General features: G+C 38.0%; 1 protein-coding gene across 4 annotated transcripts in view; it reads right to left on the reverse strand.

Annotated features, from left to right (window-relative positions):
- Positions 1–17,966, reverse strand: part of LOC140520808 (disintegrin and metalloproteinase domain-containing protein 32-like) — a 119,267-nt gene that overhangs the window by 94,703 nt on the left and 6,598 nt on the right. For 2 of the 4 annotated variants that reach the window (XM_072635128.1, XM_072635124.1), the window contains exon 3: positions 13,842–13,903. The exons of the other annotated variants lie outside the window; for them this stretch is intronic. In XM_072635128.1, coding sequence (XP_072491229.1) covers positions 13,842–13,903 — 62 coding nt within the window. The remainder of the gene's footprint in view (positions 1–13,841; positions 13,904–17,966) is intronic. 4 annotated transcript variants of the gene reach the window in all.

The following is a 17,966-nucleotide window of genomic DNA, read 5'->3' on the forward strand; positions in this document are numbered from 1 at the left end:
CCCTGGGGTGAGGAAGAGTGCTGGCTGGCATGGTGGAGCTGGTGGAGGCTCTGGAAAGGGAATTCTACTTGCAGATCCTGGGCAGAAAAGCTTTGGTATCTCCCAGACCAGAATGCAGGTCAGGAGAGGAGTAAATTCCTCTCCCTTGATTGTGCCACCTTGGAGGAACTGAGAACTTACAGAGTATACTCCCCTCTTGACAAAGGACTCAGAAGTCAAGTAACTGCCTGGGAAAATGCCCAAAAAAGGGGGAAAAAAAAAAAGAAGGTTACTTTCTTGGTGAAGAGATATTTTCTTCCATCCTCTTGGATGAGGAAGAACAATGCATACCATCAGAGGAAGACCTAAAACTCCAGGCTTATGCATCTAAAACCCCCAAAATAAATATGCAATGATCTCAGGCCATGGAAGAGCTCAAAAAGGGTTTTGAAAATCAAGTAAGAGAGGTGGAGGAAAAACTGGGAAGAGAAATGAGAGCAATGCAAGAAAATCATGAAAAATGAGTCAACAGCTTGCTAAAGGAGACCCAAAAAAATGCTGAAGAAAATAACACCTTTAAAAATAGATTAGCCCAAATGGCAAAAGAGGTCTAGAAAGTCAATGAGGGGAAGGATGCTTTAAAAAGCAGAATTAACCAAATGGAAAAGGAGGTTCAAAAGCTCACTGAAGAAAATAGTTCTTTAAAAATTAGAATGGGGTAAGTGGAAGCTAATGACATTATGAGAAACCAAGAAATTACAAAACAAAACTGAAAGAATGAAAAAATAGAAGATAATGTGAAATATCTCATTGGAAAAACAACTGACCCAGAAAATAGATCCAGCAGAGACCATTTAAAAATTATGGGACTACCTGAAAGCAATGATCAAAAAAGAATCTAGACATTATCTTTCAAGAAATTATCAAGGAAAACTACACTGATATTTTAAAACCAGAGGGCAAAATAAATATTGAAAGAATCCACCCATCACCTCCTAAAAGAGATTCAAAAAGAGAAACTCCTAGGAATATTGTAGCCAAATTCCAGAGTTCCCAGGTCAAGGAGAAAATATTGCAAGCACCTAGAAAGAAATAATTTGAATATTGTGGAAATACAATCAGGATAACACAAGATCTAGCAGCTTCTACATTAGGGGACTGAAGGGTGTGGAATATAGTATTCCAGAAGTCAAAGGAATTAGGATTAAAATCAAGAATCACCTACCCAGCAAAACTGAGTATAATACTTCAGGAGGGAAATGATCATTCAATGAAATAGAGGACTTTCAAGCATTTTTGATGAAAAGACCAGAGCTGAATAGAAAATCTGACTTTCAAACACAAGAATCAAGAGAACCATGCAAAGGTAAACAGGAAAGAGAAATCATAAGTAACTTCTAGAGCTGAACTGTTTACATTCCTACATAGAAAGATAATATTTGTAACTGTTGAGGCTTTTCTCAGTATTTCAGTAGGTGGAGGGATTATACATACACAGAGACAGAGAGAGACAAGAGAGCACAGGGTGAGTTGAATAGGAAGGGATGATATCTAAAAAAATAAAATTAAGGGGTGAGAGAGGAATATATTGGGAGGAGAAAAGGAATGGGGCAAATTATCTCTAACAAAAGAGGCAAGAAAAAGCTTTTTCAGTGGAGGGGAAAAGGGGGGAGGTGAGAGGGAAAAAGTGAAGCTTACTCTCATCACATTTGGCTTAAGGAGGGAATAACATACACAATCAATTTGGTATGAAAATCTATTTTACACTACAGGAAAGCAGGGGAGAAGGGGATAAGTGGGATGGGGGAATGATGGAAGGGAGGGTAAATGGGAGGAAGGAGCAATTAGAAGTAAACATTTTTGGGGAGGGAATAGAATAGAGAGAATAGAATAAATGGGGGGCAGGATAGGATGGAGGAAAATATAGTCTTTATATGACTATTATGGAAGTTGTTTGCAAAACTACACATATATAGCTTATATTGAATTGCCTGCCTTCACAGTGGGGTTGGGGCGGGGGGGGGGGGGAGGAGGAAGGGAGAGAAGTTGTAACGCAAAGTTTTAGGAACAAATGTTGAGAATTGTTTTTTTCATACAACAGGGAAATTATAAATACCGGTAATGGAGTATAGAAATTTATCTTGCCCTACGAGACAAGAGAGAAGATGGAGATAAGGGAAGGGAGGGGTGTGATAAAAGGGAGGGCAGATTGGGGGAAAGGGTAATCGGAATGCATGGCATTTTGGCATGGGGGAGGGGAGAGATGGGGAGACAATTTGGAACTCAAAATTTTGTGGAAATGAATGTTCAAAACTAAAAATAAATTTAAAAAAAATTCAAAGAGTACCCAAGAGGGGAGAGTGATCAATATTGGCAAATGCTACAGAGAGGATAAAAACTGCTGATGATTTGGAGTTGCTAGATTTGGTGATTTAAAAGATTATTAATAACTGGGAAATACAGTAGCCTGCAATTTAAAAACCTACTTTCTAATATAGTCTGTTTTATGGAAGAAATTTTATAAATTTGTTATATATATATATATATATATATATATATATGTCTGGATGTATGTATGTATGAAAAAGCCATTCCTGTCCTGAGAAGGATGAATTGATAATACAAATCTTAGTGAAATTAGATGACTAGTGAAATTAGGGAGCAGTGTATTAGAGCCAGGTAGAAGTGGCTCCTGAGAACTGCTGGTAAATATCAGTGTGAGCATACGTTTTTTCTGAAGACCTGGTTGTTAAACATTTATTAGTGCAGCCCTGGTTTTAGATCAATCGTTTAGTGACCCCAAATGCAAATTTAAGATCTGGAAAAACTGGTTCAATGAGGCAGAAAATTTTTTTTAACAATTTTTTTTACTAAATATAAACATTTAGCAAGTATATACATCGACAGGTATAGATGTCCAGTCCACATCCACCACAACTCACCCAGGTTGATAATAGTACCCAATATCAGAACTGATATATATTGATACATATTGATAAAAATGAATATGCTAACTGCCTGAGCTCCCTAATTATCCAGGTAAGTGAGGGGAGCGGTATGGGGCTAGCTTGACAAACTAAGAATTCTTTGCGGTGACCAGTCACCAAAAGTAAACCTAACTAGAAGTACAGAATCAGTGAACTTGAAACTACCTTAGCTCAAACGAGCCTTGGGCAGCCCCTGAGCTGTCAGCTAGCCTTGGGCTGTTAGAGACATCCTGTTGATCTTGTCTGTCCTCAAGACTTGGACTCTCTGAGTCACAGTGCTTATTTTGTTTACTCTTCAATGTACCAAGAAGTCAGTGTACCTCATGCCTGGTATTCTCCATTCATAACATGCCCCATTCTCTTCCCAGATCAGTCTATTTCCCACCTGCCTCTCATTAGAAAAATATATAAACCACTCCCTGCTTCCCCCAGGACTGAGCTGTTTCAGCATTAGGCTGTGGGCTCCACATGCATGTATGGACCTACTTAATAAAGATCACTCTTGACTTATACAGGCACAGTCTCCCTCTGGTTTTCTTTCTTTGGAAAGAGGGATCCAGGTCCTGTAAGTTTCATGTCTCAGCATACAGAACAAATCACCAGCTCATAGCTGCATTAATTTCTTGACATACGATGATATAGGATTCACCACAATGTTAATTCAATAAGGGTTTATAAACACCTATTACATGCCAGGCCAAAAAGGGTATCTTAGTGTAAATTTAGCCTATTATCACTCCAGTAATCATGAGTTATGTATGCACTTTAAATCACTAAGGTCAAGCAGCTCACTTGGTCCCTTAGGGTCCAACACCTAGGCAGAATGAATCTAAGACAATGACCTCCAAAGACAAGTAAAATTGCAAAAGTAGTGGTATATAGTGTAGAGCAAAAGCAAAATTCAAAGATAACAACCCTTTCATTCACCATCTCCTGTTTTCAAGAAGTATAGGGTAGATGGGACAGATAAAGCTGCAATACAAGGCATGGAATCACCAAAACATTTTGTAAAGAAAAAAAGTTACGACATTCTGGTATTAAATCTGTATGTATATGAGTCAGAATGCATAACTGAAGCTTTTTTTATTCTGTTTAAATCATCTTGCTAACATGGTTTTAGATGTTTTCCTTCTTTTTACAATGAAGTGCAAAGGATGAAAGAATAGGGATATTTTATTAAGCTCTGACTTGGTGTGTATGTGAAGATACATCTGGTTCTTCAGTGAGAGGAGAAATAGGCCTCAGTAAACTGAAGTCAAAAAAATAGAGGGTTTCAATAAATGAAAACTTCCAAAGAAATGAGACTAAGATTGCTGTAAGAAATTCTCTTGACTTTGGCATTGTGGTTTATAAGCCGTAAGGATTCATGATGCTCATATCTCAGCTAAGTTAGGGACACAATTTCTTGCTCCTAAATCAACTGCAGTAAATGAAGAACTACAAGAAACACATAATAAAGAGCTGATACTTCTGACATGAGACTTTTTATCCCATGAAAATTACTTTGAATATGTTCTGTAGCTATTCATCTGTGCACACATTTGGTACATCAACACTAGCACAATGCTTGAAGAAAAAATGCTTTAATTTTTGGTTTTGTATTTCTAGCTTCTAGCACAGTATCTGGCACATACTGCTCAAATTTTCCAATGAGTCTGTGAAATCATTGATTTGGGAGTTCCTCCAAGGATGCAGTGTGCTAATCATCCATGCCTCCTTACCCTGCTTTTATTTGTATACTCTCTAAAGTTCACCACTGAGTATCCACCCAAATGCCAGTGAACTACCTCATTTACTCTTCAAATTTCAAGGATACTTACCAATGGAGTACTCTTACTCATCATCCCTCTCTTGCTATATGAATAGCCCATCTTCTTTTTCTGTCATAAATTCCTTTATATGTATGTATGGGAGATACCTTGTTCTAAAAGCACCTGCAAGGTGGCATTTTGTTCTACTGAATCAATTCTTTTTTTTGCATATGATCAACAAACAAGAGGCACAGTGGAGTCTTATATTCATTCAGTTCATTTTGAAATGTTCAATAGCTGGTCTGTTGTTGAAGACTTCTAGAAAAAGCTTTCTTGTTGTCCACCAAAGCCCATGACTAATGAGACCCTTAATTCATATGTATAGAGGATTCTTTTTTTGAAATTATTTTAGTGTTATTTTTTCCTCAATTGCATGTAAAAACAATTGTTAACATTCTTTTTTTTAAATGTTGAACTTCAAATTCAATCACTCCCTCTTCTTTTCCCTCTTTGGAAAGGAAGCAATTTGATATAGATTATACATGTGCAGTCATGCAAAACATATGATACTCATTATTTTGTGAAAGAAAACAGACCAAAAAAACCAAGAAAAATAAAGTTTAAAAAAGTATACTTAATCTGCATTCAGACTCCATCAGCTCTTCCTCTGAGTACAGACAGCATTTTTTATTAAGTCCTTCAGAATTGTCTTAGATCACTATATTGCTAAGAACAGTTAAATCATTGATCATCATATAATATTGGGGTTACTATGTACAATGTCCTCCTGGTTCTGAATATTTCACTTTGTATCAGTTCACATAAGTATTTCCAGGTTTTTCTGAGAGAATTTTGCTCATCATTTCTTATAGCACATTAGTATTCCATCACAATTATATACCACAACTTTTTCAAACACTACCCAATTGATGGTCATCCTCTTAATTTGCAATTCTTTACCACCACAAAAAGAGCTGCTTTAAATATTTTTGTACAGAAGATGGCGGAGTAGAAAGACACACATACACTACCTCCGAACCCACTGCCCATAAAATACCTGTAAAAAAAAAGGAACCACCAGCGAATTCTGGAGTAGCAGAAGCTGCAGAGCGGAGCGGATGAGATTTCTGCTCCAGAGAGCCTGAAAACCTCTTGCGGAGGGTCCCTCGTGCCCCAGACCCGGAGCCCAACCCTAGGTTCAAAAAGTCAATGAGGAGAAGAATGCTTTCAAAAGCAGAATTAGCCAAATGGAAAAGGAGATTCAAAAGCTCACTGAAGAAAATAGTTCTTTCAAAATTAGAATGGAACAGATGGAGGCTAATGACTTTAGGAGAAACCAAGAAATCACAAAACAAAACCAAAAGAATGAAAAAATGGAAGATAATGTGAAATATCTCATTGGAAAAACAACTGACCTGGAGAATAGATCCAGGAGAGACAATTTAAAAATTATGGGACTACCTGAAAGCCATGATCAAAAAAAGAGCCTAGACATCATCTTTCATGAAATTATCAAGGAAAACTGCCCTGAGATTCTAGAACCAGCGGGCAAAATAAGTATTCAAGGAATCCACAGATCACCGCCTGAAAGAGATCCAAAAAGAGAAACTCCTAGGAACATTGTGGCCAAATTCCAGAGTTCCTAGGTCAAGGAGAAAATATTGCAAGCACCTAGAAAGAAACAATTCAAGTATTGTGGAAATACAATCAGGATAACACAAGATCTAGCAGCTTCCACATTAAGGGATCAAAGGGCATGGAATAGGATATTCCAGAAGTCAAAGGAACTAGGACTAAAACCAAGAATCACCTACCCAGCAAAACTGAGTATAATACTTCAGGGGAAAAATTGGTCTTTCAATGAAATAGAGGACTTTCAAGCATTCTTGATGAAAAGACCAGAGTTGAAAAGAAAATTTGACTTTCAAACACAAGAATGAAGAGAAGCATGAAAAAGTAAATAGCAAAGAGAAGTCATAAGGGACTTTACTAAAGTTGAACTGTTTACATTCCTACATGGAAAGACAATATTTGTAACTCTTGAAACTATTCAGTATCTGGGTACTGGGTGGGATTACACACACACACATGCACACGCACATGCACACACACACATAGAGACAGAGTGAATTGAAGGGGATGGGATCATATCTTAAAAAAATGAAATCAAGCAGTGAGAGAGAAATATATTGGGAAGAGAAAGGGAGAAATGGAATGGGGCAAATTATCTCTCATAAAAGAAGGAAGCAAAAGACTTATTAGTGGAGGGATAAAGAGGGGAGGTGAGAGAAAAACATGAAGTTTACTCTCATCACATTCCACTAAAGGAAGGAATAAAATGCACACTCATTTTGGTATGAAAACCTATCTTACAATACAGGAAAGTGGGGGATAAGGGGATAAGCAGGGTGGGGGGGATGATGGATGGGAGAGCATGGGGAGGAGGGAGCAATTTGAGGTCAACACTCATGGGGAGGGACAGGATCAAAAGAGAGAACAGAAGTAATGGGGGACAGGATGGGAAATATAATTAGTTCTCACACAACACTACTATTATGGAAGTCATTTGCAAAACTACACAGATTTGGCCTATATTGAATTGCTTGCCTTCCAAAGGGAAGGGGTGGGGAGGGAGGGAGGGCAGATTGGCAGACAGGGGCGATTAGAACGCTTGGTGTTTTGGGGTGGGGGGAGGGGACAAAAGGGGAGAAAATTTGAACCCAAAATTTTGTGAAAATGAATGTTAAAAGTTAAATAAAAAATAAATAAAATTTAAAAAATAAAAATAAAAAAAAATATTTTTGTACAAAAATTCCTTTTCTTTTTTGCTTTTTATCCCTCTCTGGGATACAGACCTAGGGTCAGAGGTATGCATGGCTTTATAGCCCTGTTGACATAGTTCATAATTGCTTTACAGAATGGTTGGATCCATTCACAATTCCACCAACAGCATATTAGTGTCTCAATTTTCCCAAATCCTCTCCAATATTTGCTGTTTTCCTTTCCTGTCATATTAACCAAACTGATAAGTCTGAGTTGGTACCTCAGAATTGTTTTCATTTGCATTTCTCTAATCAATACTTAGAGTATTTTTCATATGGTTATAATTTAACTCTGATTACTTCATTTGAGTGCCTGTTCATATCCCTTGACTATTTATCAATTGGAGAATGTCTCTATTATAAATTAGAATCATTCTTTATATATCTGAGAAACGTGGCCTTTATCAGAGAAACTTACTGTAAAATTTTTTTCACAGTTGTGATTGCTAACTGTATTTCCCTCCATCCTGTTTTCCTCTGTTACCCTACTCTCTCATTCCACTCTGTCCATCAAGTGTTTTGTTTCTGACTACCACCTCCCCCAATCCACCCTCTCGTGTATTAGCAATACCCCCTTCTTTATGCCCTTCCCCTTCTACTTTACTGTAGGGTAAGACAGATTTCTAAACACAAAGAAGTATGTATGTTATTCCGTCTTTGAGTCAATTCTGATGAGAGTAAGAATCACACACACACACATACACACACACACCTCCTCCATCTTCCCTTCCATGATAGAAGTGTTTTTTCACTTCTATTATGTAATTTACTCCATTATACCTTCTACTTTCACTCAGTGCATTCTTCTTTCTCATCCCTTGTTTTTATTTTTGAAAATATTATTCCATCATATTCAACTACATCCATGTCCTCTATGTATACTCCTAAGTGCCCTAATAATAAGAAATTCTTATGAGTTGTATCATCTTCCCATGTGGGAATTCCAAGTAGGAATTAACAGTTTAACCTTATTGAATCCCTTATGATTTCTCTTTCCTGTTTATCTATTTATGTTTCTCTTGAGTCTTATATTTGAAAGTCAAATTTTCTATTCATTTCTGGTCTTTTCCTCAGGAATGATTGAAAATCTTCTACTTCATTGAATTTCCATGTCTTCTAAAGGATTATATTAAGTTTTGCTGGGTAGGTAATTCCTGGTGTAATCCAAGCTCTTTTGTCTTCTGGAATATCATATACCAAACCCTTTGATCCTTTAATGTAGAAACTGCTAAATCTCGTTATCCTGACTGTGGCTTCATGATCTTTGAACTGTTTCTTTCCGCCTGCTCGAATCTCCTTGCAATCATCACCTTGATGAGGAAGTTTTGGAATTTGGTTATAATATTCCTGTGAGTTTTCATTTGGGGATCTCCTTCAGGAGGCGATTAGTGAATTATTTCAATTTCTATTTTACTCTCTTGATTCCAGAATATCAGGACAGTTTTCCTTGATAATTTCTTGAAAGATGATTGTCTAGGTTCTTTTTTTGATCATGGCTCTCAGGTAGTTCATTAATTCTCAAATTACCTCTGCTCTATTTTCCAGGTCAGTATTTTTCCAATGAGATATTTTATATTTTCTTCTATATTTTTCATTCTTTTGATTTTGTTTTATTGCTTCTTAATATCTCATTAGCTTCCACCCAAATTCTAATTTTTAAGCAATTATTTTCTTCATTGTGTTTTTGTACCTCCTTTTGATTTAACCAATTCTGCTTTTTAGAGTTTTCTTCAGGGAATTTTTGTGCCTCCTTTTCCATTAGGCCAATTCTGCTTTCAATTGGTTCTTCTCCTCAGTGATTTTTTTGTACCTCTTATACCATTTGGCCTAGTCTGTTTTTTAAGGTTATTTCTGTGCTTCCTTTACCAAGTTGTTGACTCTTTTTTTTTTCATGATTTTCTCGTATCACTTTCATTTTTCCCCATTTTTTTTCCTCTACCTCTCTTATTTAATTTTAAAAATTTTTTTTTGAGCTCTTCCATGGCCTGAGACCAACTCACATTTTTCTTTGAGGCTTTGGATGTAGCAGATTTGACTTTGCTATCTTCTTCTGAGTTTTGATCTTCCCTGTCACCAAAGTAACTTTTTACAATCAAGATCTTTCTTGTCATTTGTTCATTTTTCCAGCCTACTTTTAACTTTATATTAAAATTGGGCTTTGCTCCCAGAGTGGAGAGGGCACTGTTTCAAGCTTTAAGGTTTTTGTGCAGCTCTTTTCAGAGCTAGTTCTGAGGGTAAGCTTTCAGTTCTTCCAGTATGAGCTAAGGAGAGGTGTGTTTACTATTCTTGTGGTTTGTGCTTTGGTCTGTGAGTGACACAAGTACTCTTTTCTGCCCTGGAACTGTGACCATGGCCCCCAGTCCTCTGATGCCTCAAGTTCTGGTGTGTTATTACTGCTCCTTACCCTGTGACTACAACCTGGATCCAAGCACAGGCAATGCAACAGAGTCCTGTGCCCACAGCCAACAAATAGACCTCTGTAATCTCCTTTTGACCAATTTTGCAACACCTTTGCTATCTGTGGGCTGAGAGTTCCAGATGCAGCCACTGCCACTGCCGATTCAGTTGCTCCCAATGCCTGCTCCTGGTTTGCTGGGGCATCGCCTGTGCTCTACTCTCACACCAATGTGACAGACTTTTCTGGCCAACCTTCTAAGTTGTCTTGGTCTAGAAAATTATTTCACCTTGTCCCTTTGTGGGTTCTACTACTCCAAAATTTGTTTTGAGATGTTATTTAAAGTTATTTAGTAGGAAATTTGGGCTTTTCTTTGCCATCTTGGCTCTGCCTTGTGTAAATGATTCTCATAAGGATTCTGTATAGATGGGGCATGAGGCATACAGTTTACTACTTCTTTTGGTTGCCTTTTTTTTGTATTATTAATATGATACAAAATGTGTTTTATATCCTTTAGTATCTTCCCCTCCTTTGGATGCCTTGTTTATTGATCCTTAATGCCCTCACAACTGCACTGCTTTTAGCAGAGATCTCCTCTATATATACTTGGTCCAATATGGCTGCTTTTCCTGTCTTTGGTCTCTTAAATGTCACTTCTACCTCCTCTACAAGCACATTTGGGACTGTAATATTAGGATCCAAGTGTGTTATGGCTCACTGCCCTCCAATGATAAAATGTCTGTGAAGTCCTACACTAATGCCTTATGTAGCATGGAGGTGACCCTGGCTTCTCTGGACCATAAGGTCAAAAAGATTCTACTATGTTAGACACTGAGCTTGGAGCTGGAAACACACTGAGTCTGTCTTCTGAAAATTAAACTTGTTGATTATCAAAATGCGTAACATTTGCAGGCTGGCCACCTAGTGATGATTTTTTTTGGTGATTCCAACCCATGAAACAAAAATTTTAAATGACTCTCAGTCTCTTGTGATCCCCTTCTGCTTTTGCAATGATAGTATCAAAGTAGAAAACAAGAAGACAAAGGCATTAAAAATCACACAGCTTTTATAACCTCAGTAAACTTTAATTTGCCTATTGGTACTCAATAAACACAAAATCCTTGTCCACTTCCCAGTGTACAAACACTGGGGGAGTAGCTGAATCATAAATCTTGACATTCTTGCTATAGGCTAAACCAGAATCGTTTCACTCTACTTGGTATCAGTGAAAGGGGTCTTGGCCTCATACTATGGAATAATCTTGAAACCTTCTCAAACTTCCCAGTTCTGTTTTACTTATTTCCCATGACCTACTTCTCCACAACATCCCATCTACACAAAAAAGATGGATTATCCCATGCATGTACATGAGCATGAGCACACACATACACATACACACACACACACACACACAACATCTGTTGTCTTTATTTCTATTTTTGGATAAATAGAGCTGGAGAAAATCATGGAACTGTGATAACTAGGTCCACTATAAATCTGTTACATAATCTCAATTGGGTTCTCACTGCAGCAAAGCAATCCTTTTATACCTTCCTAATTCATTCACTATTCCATGAATCATAGTGACTATTCTAAACTTCTTCTTCTTTGTTCAGAATTCCCATGGTATGAGGACCTTGCCTGATGCTTCACTGAGAAAACTGAGGCCATTTGCCCAGGTTTCTGTCTTCTACCTTTGTCATCTCACATCCCTCAAATTCCTCCCTTCACTATCTTTCCCCTTTACTTGTCTCACACAAAGAAGTAACCCTTCCTCCTGCCAAGGCAACCACCTCTACATGTAAGTTTGTTTCTATCCTTTCCTGTCTTTTTCAGACACATATTCTTTCTATCATTCTCCCTCTCTTATTAATCTTCAATTTTTATTAGCTACTTCCTTGCTACCTACAAACATACCCAGGGGGGCAGAGCCAAGATGGTGGAGTAGAAAGACACACATACGCTACCTCCAAACCCACAGCCCATAAAATATCCGTAAAAAAGAACTCCCAACAAATTCTGGAGCAGCAGAAGCCACAGAACAACAGAACAGACAAGATTTCTGTTCCAGAGAGCCCTGAAAAGCTCTTGCAAAAGGTCCATCATGCTGCGGACCCGGAGCCGAGCCCAGCCCTGCCTTGGCCGTGTGGCACCGAGAGGAGCAGATCTGAGTGGGCTTCAGGGACGGAATCTCCAGCGGCCACGCGGGTCCCTCCACCCACGGGCTCCAAAGGTTGGTGAGAGGGTCTTCTCAGCCTGCAGAGAGGGAGAGGGGTGCCCCCATAACTCAGGCCCCCTCGGGAGGCAGCAGCAGAGGCGGGAGCAGACCATGGCTCCCCAAGCAGGCAGGAGCCTGGATCCACTGTTGAAGGTCTCTGCATAAACTCCCTGAGGGAACTGAGCCTGTGTGGTGGCCCTGCCCCCACCTGAGCACCTGAACTTAATTTCACACTGAATAGCAGCCCTGCCCCTGCCAAAAGCCCTGAGGCTGGGAAGCAGCATTTGAATCTCAGACCCCAAGTGCTGGCTGGGCAGATCTGGAGGCGAAGTGGGTGTGAAGAGAATATTCAGAAGTCAAGTCACTGGCTGGGAAAATGCCCAGAAAAGGGAAAAAAAATAAGACTATAGAAGGTTACTTTCTTGGTGAACAGGTATTTCCTCCCTTCCTTTCTGATGAGGAAGAACAATGCTTACCATCAGGGAAAGACACAGAAGTCAAGGCTTCTGTATCCCAGCCCACTCAATGGGCTCAGGGCATGGAAGAGTTCAAAAAGGATTTTGAAAATCAAGTTAGAGAGGTGGAGGAAAAACTGGGAAGAGAAATGAGACATGCAAGTAAAGCATGAAAAACAAGTAAACACCCTGCTAAAGGAGACCCAAAAAAATGCTGAAGAAAATAACACCTTGAAAAATAGGCTAACTCAATTGGCAAAAGAGGTTCAAAAAGCCAATGAGAAGAATGCTTTCAAAAGCAGAATTAGCCAAATGGAAAAGGAGGTTCAAAAGCTCACTGAAGAAAATAGTTCTTACAAACATACCCACATCTGCCAAATCCTCAAGAAATCCTCACTTGATCCTACTATTCCCCTCTAAATGTCATTCTCTGGCTAAACTCCATGAGATAGCAATCTAGAGTGAGTGCTTCTGCTTCTCCTTTCATCCTCTTCTAAATCTTTTGTAGTTTGAATTCCAACCTCATCATTCAACTAAAACTATTCTTTTCAAAGTTATCAGTAATTTTTTAACTGTCAAATGTATAGGCCTCTTCTCAGGCCTACTCCTTTTTTGACCTTGTTGTAGCCTTTGGCACTGTTGTTCACCTTCTATCTCTGGATACTTTCTTCTCTCTAGGTTTTCATGACACTGTCCTTTCCTGGTTCTCCAATCTCTTTGATCACCTTTTCTCAGTCCTCTTTATTTTATCTTCATCCAGGTCATGCTTTCTAATTGTGGGTGACTCTCAAGGAACTGTCCTGGGTTCACCTCTCTTTTCTATCTCATTTGGTGATCTCATCTGCTTCCATGGGTTCAATTATCTTTGCAGATGATTCTCATATCTATTTATCCAGCTCTGACTTCAATCTTGACTGCTAATCAAATCAATAAGCATTTATTAGGCACTTGCTGAATGCCAATCTTACATAACTGCCATTGGACACCTCAAACTGGATGCCTATAGACATCTCAAACTTACCATGTCCAAAACTTATTATCTTCCTCCCCAAACCCTTCTTTTTCCCCAAATTTCCTACTACTTTTGAGAATACCGCTATCCTTCCAGTCACCTAGGCTTCTAATCTTAGTGTCAACCTCAATTTTTCATTCATACTCATTTCACAGTTAAGTTAGGGTTGGCTTATTTGTAATTAAAATTAGTTAAAATCAATCCAAGGAAATAAACATTTACCTTTTTTTGAGGTGTAAAGTATACAGTCTCCCTTCTATTGACAAACTATATGAAATCCCTTCCTAGAATATCCAGAACAACAAGAAGTCAGCATAGCAGTTTATAAAATAAAACAGTATACCTATTATCACTCAAGAGATATTTACAATGTCTTTCTTCATTAGCACAGTGCTGTGCATATAGTACTTAACGAATACTTCTTCATTAATTCAAAATAATCTTCATTTAAAGTTTATATTTAGAATTTTCTAAAAATGATGTTAAATATTATGTCCCAAGCTCATAAATACCATAATAAATAAGGAGATCTGTAGGAGACACAGATAAAAGTAGGACACCAAGGAGCCAAAAAAACCCCCAAAACAGAAAACAATTAGAACCAGAAAAACAATAGGAACCAAAGAAATGGGATCATAAGAGAGCATCAGTGAGGCAACTGGCACTATTCAACTTATATTAAATCCTCTATGCCTCAGATCAGTGTGATTCTCTGTGCATTTCTGACTGACTCAACAAACTCATAGCATTTCCCATATCCTAGTTAAATGTTTGTAAATGCATTCCCAGATCATAACATTCTATCCAACTCCCACCCACAGTAGTAGATAGCATAATTTCAAAAAAGATACAGTTATTCCACATCTTAAGATGACAAGAAAACATTTGAAGCACTATACCATTTAATTTCTTGGTGTTCTGAGCTAAGGCTTTTAATCAGGCCAGTTTTCCGTAGTTTAGGTTTAATAAAGGAACAACATGAGACACTCATAAGTCACTCAGCAGTTTACAAAAGGAGATTAGCCACAGCAAGAAGATATTAAACAGGTTCCTCAGGGCTGTTTTGTACTCAGGTAGATAGGAAGTGATATCAACAGCCTGAGCCAATCAAGTCTCATGAATAGTCTGAATGTTTTAAGAAAAAATTAGTTTAACTTGAATGAGGGCAGGGATTAGGTTGTTAACCTTGTGAAGAATACAGATTTGAGGACTCCTCTCAGGAACCATTCCATAACATCCAAACTCCAACAAAATCTATACTCATTATCACTGGACTTGGAATCAGAAGACCCAAGTTTGAGTCCTAGTTCTTCTTAATCCCTTTCTGCTCTAATAATCTCATCCATAAAACAGACAATAATACTTATCCTGTCTACCTTACAAAATTGTTATGAAAATGAAGCAAGTTAATTTTAGCTACCAAAAATACCTAGACAAACCTGGTCTTAGAAAAGGGATGGCAATCCACCTGGTAAGGGAGGGAACAAAGATTATGATCAAATCTATCTGTTCCCTATTAAGTGTCTCAATCATCATGAGAAAGAATTATGGTGTCTCTGCTCTCTTGTCTGTCTTGTTCCTGTTACTATGACTTTCTTACAAGGGTCATCTTCATATATAAACTGAAATTGGTAGGTATGAAATAGTTCTAGGGTATGGAGGTGACACTTGGGTTCCCATGTGGTAGTCAGGTCCAAAGCCTTTCTAGTTTACCAAATGTCACAGCTCCCCACACAAGCAACATAATTAAGTACCTTCCGGACCACAAAATTCTTCCTGGCAATCTGTAAGTACCGGAGACAGTCAATAAATGGATGCATATAGATCAGGGTCCTTATGTGACAATTATATCAAGACCTCACAGTGGTCTTACACATGACCTCCAAATCTCACTGTGTTAAGCTCCTATCAATATTCCATAGGCACTGGTAGACTATGCCCCTCAGTTTTTACTGAAGAATTCCATTCACATCATCTTAGTGACAACAGAATAGCTAGTCAAGATAGCAAATTTTATTCCCTTGTTAGTATGGTTTCAAATGTAATTTTTATCACAAGTGAAAAAAGAGAAAAGAAAGGAGAATATTGGAGGGATGTGACATTATTGGCAGTTATTATCTAGGACCATAGAGAGTTTAAGAGTATTTTAAGGTTTCTAATAATTAGATAAGTGGAACTAAAAATAAATTCATTCCTTCAACCAATATTTATTAATCATCTATTTGATAAAGGAGACTACTCCAGGCACTGGTAACACAAATGTAACAGGGACCTAGCCAGCGGAACCCCATTGTCAGAGCATATGCTTTACCTGCTGCCAGACACCATGGAGAACCTGTTTCTGGAAGGAAACAATGATGTGCAATAGAAGTTCCCCAACTTAAGATATGTACAGACATTCTGTAACTGGTTCCTCTCTTCTAACTACATGGGGAAAGGGATGGACTGTTGATCCACTCCTAAACTAGAAGTAGAGGGCATTCAAAAGGCACTAACCGCCAAAGAAATCTTCCTTTGACTCTTTCCTGCTTAGATGTGTTCCAGTTAGGAAGCAAGGCCTACAGTGAGCCCTTTGTGGGGAAAAAGACCATAGGTCTTTATTTCTCTACTGAAGCTGCTAAATCTTGTATGAGTGACTGACCCTGTTGTTTTGTTGTATCTGTCCATCCTGTTTTTAGATGGAGTACTGGAGACAGCCACAAGCCACCCAAGGTCTCAAAGTCAAAATCCATGCAAAGGTTTTCAGCCAGCATAGTCTGAAGGTAACTAGGAGAAAGCTATGATAATCTATTTGTTGGCTATGTCAAATTTGAATGTAAACTCAGGGGTTCAGATACTATGTAGAAAATGCTCTAAGTCTGACTCTATGAAACAAAAGAGGAGAGTGTGCCTCAGGTATTAGGGGCAAATGTTTATACTTCTGTTCTTGATCTATTTTCAAAGGAAATATCCTTTTGTAAAAGCCAATTCCTGTTAATTGGTTAAATTAAACTAGGGAAGTAATAGCTGGTGGCTAACTTTAGGAAGAACACACCAGAACAGGCACTTGTGATAGCATTAGAAAAACTCTCCCACAAACCTTCAGAGGTATCCTAGAACTTTGAAAAGAAAATGTAGCCTCTCTGTCTTAGGAACCTGACTTGCTAATGTGCTTGTGGGTTGGGAGAGTAAATCCAGAGTCTAAAAAAGGGTACAAAGGTAAAAACAGATACAGTCCCTGACCTTCAGGAACCTAAAATCTAAAGAGACAACATGACGTAGTACATAAAGTAATAGACTTGGATTCTGGAGTTCAAATTCTACCTCAAGACAGTTAGTAGTTATGTGACTCTGGTCAGGTTATTTAACCTTTCTTGACCTCAATTTCCTCAAATGTAAAATAAGAGGATGGACTTGATGACTTCTGAGATCCTGTCCAGGTCTAAATCCATGACTGTATGACCTAATAGAAGAGATTTTAAAATAAATAACTGTAATACAATAACTATAAAGAAAAAGTCTGTGCAAAATGTTCAGAAAAAATTTGATAGATTCCTCCCAGCTGAGATCTTGGAAGGCTTTATAGAGTTGGATATTAAAGAAAGGTTGGATATTAAAGAAACTTCCACATAGGTAAACTAGTTATTTTCTGTCTCTTATGGCAGTTATTTCTATTTTTTGTTGATATTACTCAGTGTTGACTTGCATTTAGTGCTCACTTGGGAGTTCTATGTATCAATGAAATCATATATCCAGTCCCTATCCCACAACCAATATCTTCCTATTTTCTTCTTAAAAAAAAAGGTTTCATGACATACTGATGAATCCTTGTGATGATCTTTTTCATTTCATTCCTTAGTCCTAAATTCTGTTTTCCAACTTTATTTGAAATTACTAAATATTAAGGTATATACTTAGTTTGGAAAATCTTTTTAGGTTCTTTAGGTCATTTTTCTACTTGTTAACTAAGCACAGTATCACAAGCCCATGAGACAATGTGTTGCAACTAGCTTTATTACAAGAGAAATCAACATGAATGTGGAACCTAAAACCACAGCAAAAAATTCACACAGAAGTTGGCATATTTATGACAATACAACAAAAAAAGGGAAATAGAAATCTCCTCCTAAAGGGGAATGAGTGGCATGGGAAGGAGAAAGGTGCAATAAAGATGAGAAAGGGATAAAACCCCTCCCAAAAGGGAGGAACAAAGTAATGGCAAAAGCAGTATTCTTTTCAGAAAGACCTGAGATGAAGGTCTCAGCTACACAAGCAGTTAGTTTCTCAGCTTAGTGCAGATTGACAGGCATCTGTCTTGACCCTCAAGGGCATATGGGAGTCCAGCTTGGGGTGCAAACAAGAAATTAT

Source organism: Notamacropus eugenii, chromosome 1 (assembly GCF_028372415.1).
Source record: "Notamacropus eugenii isolate mMacEug1 chromosome 1, mMacEug1.pri_v2, whole genome shotgun sequence".
In the NCBI taxonomy this organism is placed as follows: Eukaryota; Metazoa; Chordata; class Mammalia; order Diprotodontia; family Macropodidae; genus Notamacropus; species Notamacropus eugenii.